The 12467-nt window shown below is 44.0% G+C and overlaps 1 protein-coding gene across 1 annotated transcript in view; it reads right to left on the reverse strand.

Moving 5' to 3' along the window:
- The window catches only part of PINK1 (PTEN induced kinase 1), a 13508-nt gene extending 12626 nt beyond the window's left edge, over positions 1-882 (reverse strand). Inside the window, exon 1 of the mRNA XM_004377169.2 lies at positions 44-882. Coding sequence (XP_004377226.1) covers positions 44-433 — 390 coding nt within the window. The 5' untranslated portion in view covers positions 434-882. The remainder of the gene's footprint in view (positions 1-43) is intronic.
- Positions 883-12467: the final 11585 nt, after the last annotated feature.

Genomic DNA, 12467 nt, shown 5'->3' on the forward strand with positions numbered 1-12467 from the left:
ACGGCCTCGCCCCTGCCCCTATTTCGGAAGTGCTGGCGCTCACCTGGATCTCCTGACAGGCCCAGGCTGCCCTCCGGCCCTCTGCCTGCTTCTCCTCGATAAGGCCCAACCCCAGCCCGAAGGCCAGAAAGACAGCCCGGCCGCAGGGGCTCGCGCCGCCTCGGGCCTGCAGCACGAACTGCCGCTGGAGCCGCAACGCCAGCCCGGCCACCGACTGGCGGAAGAAGCGGTAGCGGTCGGGGAGCCCGAGCCTACGCGACTCCGCACCGGGCCCCGCGGCCGGGCGCGGGCGCTCTCCTCGGCCCCAACACGCCGGCGGACCCGGCCGCTCGGCCCGTCCCCAGCCGTAGGTCGGGCCAGGCTTGGCTGTGAAGCGCAGCAGCAGCGCTCGGCCCAGCTGCAGGCCCCGGCCCAGCGCCTGTCGCACCACCATGGTGGCGCCGCGGCCCTAACCGGCCGCCGCCTGGCACGCAGGCCACAGTAACAACAAACTCCTGGGCGGTGCTTCTGCGCTGGTTCGGGCGCCGGGTGGGCGGGGCCGGCGCCGGGTGGGCGGTTCCCTGGCTTCGGCGCGCGGGGGCGCTGTGGCGCAGTGCACGGCGGGTAGTGTCTCACATTTTTTCTCTTGCTCTGGCTGTTAGGGCAGATCCTTCGTTGGTCCTGGACGAAATCGAGAAATTAGGAAGGGCAACCATTCATTGACTACCAGCCACCATGCTGGAACCTTTAAATCTGTTAATTTATTTAATCTTCCCACCAAGATGATATTATTAGCCTCTTTTTACTGAGACCCTTTTACCCCCTAGGGTGAAAGTTTCTCATACAACCACAGTCTCTGTGCCTTCTTAGGACCCTAAGACCGAGGTGAGAAACACTACATTTTGCAGATGAATGAACTGACGCCTCGAGACATGGAGAGACTTGCCCAGAGTCACACAGCTTGTTAATGGTAGAGCCCTGTCACCCAAACTTGCTCTTAGGAATGGCTGAGAAGCAGATTTGTACTGTTTTCTTCCTTCTTTTTTTTGTCTCTCCTTCCCTCCCTCTCTCCCTTCCTCTCCTTCCTCCCTTTCGCCACTACCTTCCTTTCATCCTTTTTGTCATGGTAATTTGGAAACATGCGCACAATAGAATAGTATAGTGAACCCCAACAGTTATCAACAAATGACCGTTATTTTTCATCCGTAATTCCTACTGTCCCCCATTATTTTAAAGCAAATTCAGCTATCATATTATTTCACTTGTAAATACTTCAGTATCTATCTCCAGGAGATAGAGCTTTTTAAAAAATAAATATTATTATCACGCTTAAAAAGACTAACATTAACTCCATGATATTAGTTAATATCCAGTCGCTATTTGGATTTCCCTGATTATTCATAAATGCCCTTTTTAAAGTTATTCAAACTGAGATCCAAACAAGGTCCACACAGTTTATTTGGTCAGTGGGTTTTTCTTAAACAAGGAATTAAGCCATTCATTTTCCTGGGCTGAGGGGGTATATTTGGAGCTCTGCCATTTTTTTAACTGTTCCTGTGGTCAGAGGTGCTTCTACTCTTTTACTTCTAACGCTGGCTGTGGATGGGAGGCCCTGAAAGATGCGTAATACTTTTTTGTAGATGTGGCCATGTGTCTGTGTGTGATTGAATGAGCTTCAGGGCAAGGAGACAATTGTCTGGCCTGGGATTCACCTAGCATTGTTTGAGTAGAAAGGCGCAGCAGAAGTCATTTATCTCAGGGTTCATTTATGTCTTTCAGCACAGCCCAGGTTTGATGCTGTGGAGTAGTGAGTGTGGCTAGGAGGCTTCCCTATAAAAACAAAGCAACTGCAAAAGGATCCATCTTTGAACTGGTGAATTTAAGTATTTAAAAAATTTATATATATATAAATATATGCATGTATGTGTATACATATATATGTGTATGTATAAATGTATGTATGTATATATGTATAAATATATGTATATGTGTAAATATAAGCCCTGATGGCACAGTGGTTAAGGGCTTGGCTGCTAACCAAAAGGTTGGCAGTTCGAATCCACCAGCTGATCCTTGGAAACCCTATGGGGCAGTTCTGTTCTGTCCTGTAGGGTTGCTATGAGTTGGAATCGACTCTATGGCAATGAGGTTTTGTTTTTTTTTTTGATATGTATATATATGTATGTGTGTATAAAACAAATAGTTGTTATTAGTTGCTGTCAAGTTGGCTCCGACTCATGGCGACCTTATGTGCAACAGAATGAAATGTTCCCCACCATCTTCATGATCGTTGGTATGTGTCATGGATTGAATTGTGTCCCCCAAAAATATGTGTATCAATTTGGTTGGGCCGTGATTCCCAGTATTATGTGGTTGTCCTCCATTTTGTGATTGATATAATTTTCCTGTGTTGTAAATCCTAATCTCTGCCTGTGGTTAATGAGGCAAATTTAAATTATGTTGAAGAGGATTAGCATGGGATGTAACACCCTTGCTCAGGTCACATCCCTGATCCAATGTAAAGGGAGTTTCCATGGGGTGTGGCCTGCACTACCTTTTATTTTACAAGAGTTAGAAGGAAAAGGAAGCAAGCAGAGAGTTGGGGACCTCATACCACCAAGAAAGTAGCACCAGGAGCAGAGTGCATCCTTTGGACCTGAGGTTCCTGTGTGGAGAAGCTCCTAGACCAAGGGAAGGTTGATGACAAGGACCTCCCTCTAGAGCCGACAGAGAAAGAAAGCCTTCCCCTGGAGCTGGCACCCTGAATTTGGACTTGTAGCCTACTAGGCTGTGAGAAAATAAATTTCTCTTTGTTAAAGCCACCCATTTGTGGCATTTCTGTTATAGCAGCACTAGATGACAGTATGTTTGAGTCCGTTCTTGTAGCTATTGTGTCAATCCATTTCATTGACGGTTTTCCTCATTTTTGTTGGCCTCCCACTCCACTAAACATGATGTCTTTTTCTAATGATTGATCTTTCCTGATGACGTGTCCAAAGTAAGTGAGTTGAAGTCTCGCCATCCTTTCTTGTAAGGAACATTCTGGTTATATTTTGAGTGCCTTTCAACCTAGGGGGCTCATCTTCCAACATCATGTTGGATAGTATTCTACTGTGATTTATAGGGTTTTCATTGGCTAATTTTTGGAAGTAGACCATCAGAACTCTCTTTCTAGTCTGTCTTAATTTGGAGGCTCTGCTGAAACCTATTCACCATGGGTGACTGTGCTGGTATTTGAAATACTTGCTTCCAGCATCATAGCAAAATGGAAACCACCACAGTAGGATAAACTGACAGACAATGGTCCTGGTAATTTTACTTCTAGGTATAGAGCCTCAGAAAGGCATGTGTATGTTCACCAAGAATTTTCACAGGAGCACTTATTTAACATAGTGTAAAACTGGAAACAACTCAAATGCCGATTTACAGTAGACTGGATTAATTGTGGTATATTCACCCAATGGAATACTAAATAGCCATGAGAGTGAACAATCTATAACAATATACAATGACATGATGTATTTCATAAACATGCAAATGAGTTACAGAAGGCAAACCCAAAGGAATAAATACTATATGTTTTCATTTATATGAAGTCCAAAGACAGACAAAAAGTAATCTATGGTACAAGTAATCTATGCAAATCCGAATAGTGGTTGTCCTTGGGAGAGTAAGTTACTAGAAAGGGATAAAGGGGCTTCTGGAGTGCTGGTGACATTCTGTTTCTTGATCTGTATATGTTTGCATGATGAAAATTCATCTTGCTGTACACTTTGATTTGTGCAACGTTCTGTGTGTTATTGTGATGGTTAAGGTTGTGTGTCAACTTGGCGGGGCCATGATTCTAAGTGGTTTGGCAGTTATGATGTAGTTTGGCAATTATGTAATGATGTAATCATTTCCAGGATGAGATCTGATATAATGTAATCACATCATGATGAGATCTGCTGTGAGCAGCCAATCAGTTGAAAGGGAGTTTCCTTGGGGTATTCCTTCATCTAATATATATAGACTTTCTGGAAAAGCTCGCTGGCTTTTGCTCGTTCTGTATCCTGCATCCGGCTTGTCATCATCTGACTTCCGGTTCTTGGAACTTGAGCCAGCAGCCTGCCGTCTGACCTGCCGATCTTGCGTTCATCAACCCCTGCAGCTACATGAGTCAGGAGAAGCCTCCAGCCTGACACCTGACCCATGACTTGGGACTTTTCAGCGTCTACAACCGTGTGAGCCATTTCCTTGATATAAATCTCTCTATACGCATGTACGATTTACTGGTTTTGCTTCTCTAGAGAACCCAGCCTAAGACAGTTATATTTAATAAACATTTAACATAAAAGAGCTTTTTAACATAATGAAAGCTTTTTTTAAAATTTTAGTCTGATTCATGGTCTGAATTTTTTTTTTAAATGAACTTAGATTTGAATAGTGCATTATAGTTCACAAAGTTTGCTCAATTATCTTTGAACTCAGTGGTTTTAAACAACAAATGCATTTTAATGATTAACTTTGTTACTTCATAAGCCTTGACTTGAACTTTGTTCTGCAGGAGTGCATATCTCAATCAGCTGATTTCTGAAACATTGAGGATGGTGCTTTCACTGTTTAGGGTCCGCCATCAGTAGGGGCATTCTCTCTCCGGGCCAATCTTTACGTTGATTCCTCTTATGATGGTGGGTAGAAAAGGCGGGACACCGAGAGAGAGCCTGCAAAGGCTTCACATTCCTTTCTTTCTCCTCAAATACTAAGTCAAAGGACACATAGATGGTAGTTGTTGCCGAAGGAGGAATTCTGCAGTCATCTGAAGAATTCTGGTCCCCAGGCTTGCTTGGCTATGGGGTGGACCCCTGGCCAGGGCCGGGTGGACAACTGTTTCAGCAAAGTGTATGTGTGTATATATGTTCTGATCTCTCTTATGGTCTTCCTTGAGGGAGAAATTACAAAGCCTTTGTGATATACAATCATATTTATTTGGGAGAGACATAAATAGATGCATTTCTTTCCAGTTTATTTGGATCACAACGGTCAGATTCGCAACTGATCATGGGGATGATGCAGGACCGGGCAGCGTTTTGTTCCATTGTGCATGGGGTTGCCATGAGTCGGGGTCCACTCGAAAGGACCTAACAACAGCACATAGAAATCAGATAGTATTGTCTTTAATTAATTTGATTGATCTCAAGATAATTTTAAATTACAATTTTAAATACTCTGTTGAAATTGTCGTCATGTATTGAATTGTGTCCCCCCAAAAATGTGTGTAGTAACTTGGCTAGGTCATGATTCCCAGTATTGTATGATTGTGTTATCTGATGTGATGTCCTTATGTGTTGTAAACTCTACCACTATGATGGGATTATATGTGATCTCTTCATGTGTTGTAAATTCTATCACTGTGATGAGGTTATACTGATGAGGTTGACAAGATCAGTGTCTTAATGCAACTCTTTTGAGATATAAAAGAGAGAAGCGAGCAGAGACACATGGGAACCTCATACCACCAAGAAAGCAGTGCTGGGAGCAGAGTGCATCCTTTGGACCTGAGGTTCCTGCGCAGAGAAGCTCCCAGACCAAAGGAAGACTGATGACATGGACTTTCCTCCAGAGCCAACAGAGAAAGTGTTCCCCTGGAGCTGATGCCCTGAATTTGGACTTGTAGCCTCCTGGACTGTGAGAGAATAAATTTCTCTTTGTTAAAACCATCTACTTGTGGTATTTCTGTTAGAGCAGCACTAAATGACTGAGACATTGTCCTTTGGAGGAAGATAAGGAAGAGAGGGTTGGAGAAACTTCACACTCCAGTGACCACAGACTCACTGGTGAGCAAAGGTCTTGTTTAAAGATCACCCCTCCTCGCTCGCTGTGTCTGCTGTGTCTTGTTATCATCACTGCAGCTCTTCTTTTTAATGTTTACCAAGAACAGTAAAGTCTTTAATGTTTTTAACCACAATGTTTTTTTCTTTAATCTCCCAGGATCCTAACCTTTTACCATGAGGCTTGTAAGATATGTTCACTATAGGATATTGTCTTGTTCTCTTCAGTTAAAGAGCGTGTTTGTTACAAGCTCTTGTGTTTGCTCCAGGGCTTGGAACTGGTTCATTCTGTTTGAACTCCTGCTGAGAATTTGCATTTCTAGCAAGTTACTAGAAAGTTATATAAGAATCACCTGGGATCTTGTTAAAATGTAGATTCTGATTCAGTATATCTGAGGTGGAAATGCAAATTCTCAGCAGGAAACTTGTTAGAAATGCAAATTCTCAGCAGTGGTTCGAAGCCCTGGTTTTCTCCCCTAAGCAGCAAATGAACTCCCTGGACCTGTGATGCTTAACCCACCTTCTGGGAGTAAATTCTCCAGGCTGGCGGGGATTAACCCTCCATTGCAGGTTGTATGGTTTCTCTTGTTCACCAGAGAGTGCTTGACTGGTTCACTTCTCCATCTGCAGAAAAATCTAAGTTGCTTCTGACAAGTCTGAACGATGTGCAGTACAAAGCTTGATTCTTCAGCAGACATCTCTGTGAAAAGGGCAAGCAAGTGGGTTTCTTGACAGAGAGGCTTCTAGCAGGGATTGCAGGGGTTCTGTGCTCTGCTTTCTCAGGACAGAGATACAGCCTTATACAGAGATTACAGCAGGGATACAGGGAATGCCTTAAGGACGGTGGTTCTGATTCTATTAGTTCTCACCTGTTCTTCTGAGAAGGAAAGCCATTCCATGGTGGCACCAAATGGTCTCAGATCTCAAAGGGTCATCTTGAGGTTTTCCCTTACAGCTTCTGTCTCTTTAGTGATACCCCAAGATAGTGAAATTGAAGATATGGTATATGATTTTCTGCTGAGGTATCTGTTTATACTCCAGATTTAATATTCTATGACAATCTCATTCATATACTCGTTGCCTTTGAGTCGATTCCAACTCATAGTGACCCTGCAGGACAGAGTAGAACTGCCCCATAGGGTTTCCAAGGAGCAGCTGGTAGATTTGAACTGCTGACTTTTTGGTTAGCAGCCAAGCTCTTAACCACTGCACCACCAGCGCTCCATTCATTCATAGAACATTTATTTAATATCAGCTATGTACCAGTCATGAGGCATTGGTGGCTCAGTGGTAGAATTCTCACCTTCCATGCAGGAGACCCAGGTTCGGTTCCTGGCCAATGCACCTCATGCACAGCCACCACCCATCCATCAGTGGATGCTTGTATGTTGCTGTGATGCTGAACAGGTTTGAGCAGAGCTTCCAGGCTAAGACTAAGAAGAACGGTCTGGCAATCTACTTCCGATAAAATCAGCCACTGAAAACCCTATGGAGTACAATGGTCAGATTCACAACTGATCATGCGGATGATGCAGGACCAGGCAACATTTTGTTCCATTGTGCATGGAGTTGTATGAGTCGGGGGTCCGCTTGACAGCACCTAACAACAACAATGTACCAGTCAGGCTTTAAGATGCTCAGCCACAAGAATTAGAGGAGAGTGGCAGGGGTGGAGGTTGTTGGAGAGGCCACAGGATTCTCTCCCGGAAGACACCCTGCTCATGAGTATCCTTGTGTACCATTCATTGTGCCCTTTCCCCCTCCAGGCAGGCAAGACTGTGTAGTTTTGGTAAATTACATCATATTCCTAAGAAGCATCATTTAAACATCTTCCCCCGGAGGACATGGGGAGAAAAAAAAGCTGATGCTAATGTAAAAATGGACAAAAGCAAGAATGAAAAAAAAGAGCACTGTTGAGGAATGTTTGACCTTCACTTTCTGACAACGTCCTCTGGCACGGTTTCTATGCTCTTTGTCTCTCCTGGCAGGAGACAGACACATTTCCCAGAGCAGCAACATTCTTTATCCACAGATCATTTCAGAAACGCTATCTCCAAATTGCCAGCAGAGGTAGAAAGAGTTTTTGCTGAAACTGTCGACAGAGCAAAGCTGCTGCCAGGTCAAATTACTACTACTTGAAGCTCCTGGGCTATAGTTTTTGGAGGTCAGAATCAGACAACGGTGGGCAGAGAGTGAGATTTCACTGGGAAAGGATTGACTCTATGTTGTTTGGAGAAGATGGATGGAAACATGGTGGTGGGGGAGTAGGGAGATGTGGCATTGCTGAAAAATTCAGGCAATCTGTGATTCATTCAGTCCAATACATTGGTTGACTTGCAGTGATTATTCAAAGTACAAATAGGGCATGTCACCTGCTGCTTAAAATCCCTAGAAGGCTCTTTCCCCTTGCCCATTGCTCTTGAGATAAAGCCCAAGCCTCTTAGCCTGGCACAGAAGGTTCTTCACCATTTGGTCCCAGCATCTTTTCTTGGTGTGCCCCATTGCGCCTTTTATGGTCCAACAATACTGACATTCTCGCGGTTGTCTCAAACATGGAGTCCCTGGGTGATGCAAATGGTAAGTGTGCTCAGCTGCTAACTGAAAGGTTGGATGTTTGAGTCTACCGAGAGGTGCCCTGGAAGAAAGGTCTGGTGATCTACTTCCAAAAAAATCAACATTGATATGGAACACAGTTCTACTCTGACACACATGAGGTTGTCATGCATCAGGACGGACTCAATAGCAGCTGGTTACTGGCCCCAAGCATCATGTTGATCCTTCTGTCTTGATTGACCCTATTTGTACTTGAGGTCACCTCTTCCAGGAAATCTTCTTTGACCTCCTCTAGATTGTCTAGATTCCCTTTCTGCCTTTCCCTCTAAACTGTGAATTCCTTAAGGACAGGAATTATGATTTTTTTAAATCTCATCCCCAAGTACCCAGCAAGGGCCTGCTGGGTCCCTAGCCCTGGTTTGAGAGCCACCTGGGAAACAAGCCCTCCGTGGGTAGGCTCCATCCCAAGGGGAAGGAGAGACAAGGGACTAGGCTATCCTTTCAAACTCATCAATCTTGTGAGTCACTCCTACTTACAAGGGGAAGTGAGGGAGGGGTGGAGGGAGGCCAGAAGTAAACGAGTGGTTACTAACTCATCCCCACCCCCAACAGAATAAACTACTGCATTTGCTTTCTAGAATTTACACATTATTGCTAAATGAATTTCCTTTCCATGGCTTCTTTCTTTCTTCCTTTTTTTTAATTTAAATGCTTTTAAATCAAAGTAATGCACATGGTTTAAGAAACACGAATAGGATGTATGTTGTTGATGTTGTTAGTGGCCTTCGAGTTGGCCCCTAACTCATGGAGACCCCATCCATGCACAACAGAACAAAATTCTCCCAGTCCTGGTGCCATCCTCATGACTGGTTGCAGATTGGACTGTTAGGATCTATAGGGTTTTCAGTGACTGATTTTCAGAAATAGTTCACCAGGCCTTTCTTAACAGTCCGTCTTAGTCTGGAAGCTCTGCTGAAACCTGTTCAACATGATAACAAAGCATAAGCCTCCATTAACAGACAAGTGGTGGCTGTGCATGAGGTGCACCGGATGGGAATTGAACCTGGGTTTCCTGCATGCAAGGGGAGAATTCTACCACTGAGTCACCGATGCCTCTGTAGTAAGTATAGACGGGCTTACAATGAAGACAGCAGTTTTCTATCCCAGCTCTCCCTAAGTTCAATCCTTAGCCTAAAGGCAACCATATTTTACTCTTTTAGCTATTCTGATAGTTTTCTTCATATCTCTAATACTTCTTAATTTAACAGACTAAGTCATAAAGCTGACTATGTCACTCCATGCATGAAACTGTATCATGCCTAGTATCTTTTGGAATAAGGTCAAACTCCTGGACAGGGCTAGCCAGGCCTGCTTCCTCTGACCCTCCTGCCTTCCTTACCTACTTTTTTGTTTTTTTTTCTTGTCTATGTATTTTCAGGTTTTTACATCTTCTGAGTGCCCATCTCCTCGTATCATGCCCTTGTGTAATCCCTTCCCCTTGATGTGGGCTGGACCTAGTGACCTAATGAACAAAATAGGGCAAGATGGGATGTCCTTTTCGTGGTTAGTTCCAACAGGACTCCAGCTTCTCTCTCGCTTGCCCTCTCTTGCTTGTTTGTTCTTAGGGAATCCAGCTACCATGTTGTAAGCTTTCCTGTGCAGAGGCCCATATAGCAAGGAACTGAATAGCAGCAGCAACAGCCCACAAGGAACTGAATCCTGCCAACAACCACGTGAGTGAGCTTGGAGGGGGATCTTCCCCTAGTTGAGCCTTCAGATGAGACCACAGCCCCGGCTGTCACCTTGACTGCAGCCTTGTAAGAGACCTTGATCCAAGGACCCTGCTTAGCCCAGATTCCTGACCCGCATAAACTGGGAGATAATAAATATTTGCTATCTTAAGCTGCTAAGTTTTGTGGTAATTTGTTATGCAGCAATAGATAATAAAACCATTATGCCAATCCCCCCATTTAGCTATAGGATTTTTTCTCCCTTAACTCCCTGTCCTCATGCCTATCAAAAACTATATTAACAGACTGGATGTTCCCTCCACACCTGTTTCTATGCCCATATAATCATATATAAAATATTACACGTATGGGATTTAGCCCATTCCATTTTATTTATTCTTGAACACTGTTTTTCTGGCTTCATTTCTGACACAAGCACCCCAAAGCACCCCTGGACTCTGTCAATTTAATTGTGCCCTCCTCCCTGCCAAAAGGAAATCCTAAAGAATCTTATCGTTTGTGTGACCGATTAGCAGCAGCAACTGGCAAGAGCAGCAGAAATATATAAGCTTCTATTTATTTCCACGGGAATCTGGGACTGCACTTTGGGGTCCTACAAACACACACAGCTCTGAACAATGGAGCATGTACTGCTCTGAAAACACAGATGTCAGAACAGTGGAACTGCAAAATGGAAAAGAAAAAAAAAAGCTTTTAAACAAACACCCAGCTTCTCTATAGCCTAATGAATGTTGTTTTTCATAGCGGACATTATTCAAGTAATTCCTGGAATTCTTCTTTGAGAATTGCATTCCCCATCCTGTTTCCATAAAGCACAAGAACACAAGGCTTAGTCCTTTAGTCAGCCCTCATTTTCTAACTCCTCCCCAAACCCTGTACCCTAACTGGATGACCCTTCTTGTGCTCTGGCTAAATCATGCCCATCCCCAGCAAGAACACTGTTGTTGATCCTTAGGCAAGCTCTGTTCCTCCTACTGTGTGCTCCCAGGGTGCTATCTTTCCCTTCAGTGATACTCACTATGAAGTACTATCATCATTTAGATCTCATTCCCCCCTTCCCCCACCACCAGTTACCCAGTTGACTCCAGCTCATGACAACCCCATGTGTGTCAGAGTAGAACGGTGCTCCTTAGAGTTTTCAATGGCCGATTTTTCAGAAGTAGATCGCCAAGTCTTTCTTCCAAGGTGGCTCTGGGTGGACTTGAACCTCCAACATTTAGGTTCGCAGCTGAGTGTGTTAACCATTTGCACCATCCAGGGACTCCTCAGTTTTCCCCAGAGAGACTAGAAGCTCCATGAGAGCAGTGATATTGTCCGTCTTATTCATTGCTGTATCCTCAATGACAGTTCCCAGCCCTAGCACACAGTAGTTGTTGTTGTTAAGCGCTTTCGAGTCAGTTCCAACTCATCGCGACCTTATGTACAACGGACCAAAACACTGCCCGGTCCTGCGCCATCCTCACAGTCATTGCTGTGTTTGAGCCCATGGTTGCAGCCACTGTGTCAATCCATCTTGTTGAGGATCTTCCTTTTTTTCACTGACCCTCTACTTTCCTGAGCATGATGCCCTTCTCCAGGGACTGGTCCCTCCTGGTTACATATCCAAAGTATGTAAGATGAAGTCTCGCTATCCTCCCTTCTAAGGAGCATTCTGGTTGTAATTCTTCCAAGACAGATTTGTTCGTTCTTCTGGAAGTCCGTGATATATTCAGTATTTTTTACCAAGACTGTAATTCAAAGGCATCAATTCTTCTTTGGTCTTCCTTATTTATTGTCCAGCTTTTGCAGGCATATGAGGAGATTGATAATACCACAGCTTGGGTCAGATGTACCTTAGTCCTCAAAGTGACATCTGTCCTCAAAGTGACATCTTTGCTTTTTAACACTTTAAGGAGGTCTTTGCAGCAGATTTGCCCAATGCAGTGTGTCATTTGATTTCTTGACTGCTGCTTCCGTGGGCATTGATTGTGGATCCAAGTAAAACGAAATCCTTGACAACTTCAATATTTTCTCCATTTATTATGATGTTGCTTATTGGTCCAGTTGTGAGGATTTTTATTTTCTTTATATGTAGGTGTAATCCATACTGAAGACTGTAGTCTTTGATCTTCATCAGTAAGTGCTTCAAGTCTTCTTAGCTTTCAGCAAGCAAGGTTGTGTCGTCTGCATATCACAAGTTGTTAATTAGTCTTCCTCCAATCCTGATGCCATATTCTTCTTCATATAGTCCAGCTTCTTGGATTATGTGCTCAGCATACATACTAAATAAGCATGGTGAAAGAATACAATCCTGACGCACACCTTTCCTGATTTTAAGCCACACAGTATCCCCTTGTTCTGTTTGAACGACTGCCTCTTGTTCTATGTATAGGTT

Source organism: Trichechus manatus, unplaced genomic scaffold (assembly GCF_000243295.1).
Source record: "Trichechus manatus latirostris isolate Lorelei unplaced genomic scaffold, TriManLat1.0 scaffold00048, whole genome shotgun sequence".
Classification (NCBI taxonomy): domain Eukaryota; kingdom Metazoa; phylum Chordata; class Mammalia; order Sirenia; family Trichechidae; genus Trichechus; species Trichechus manatus.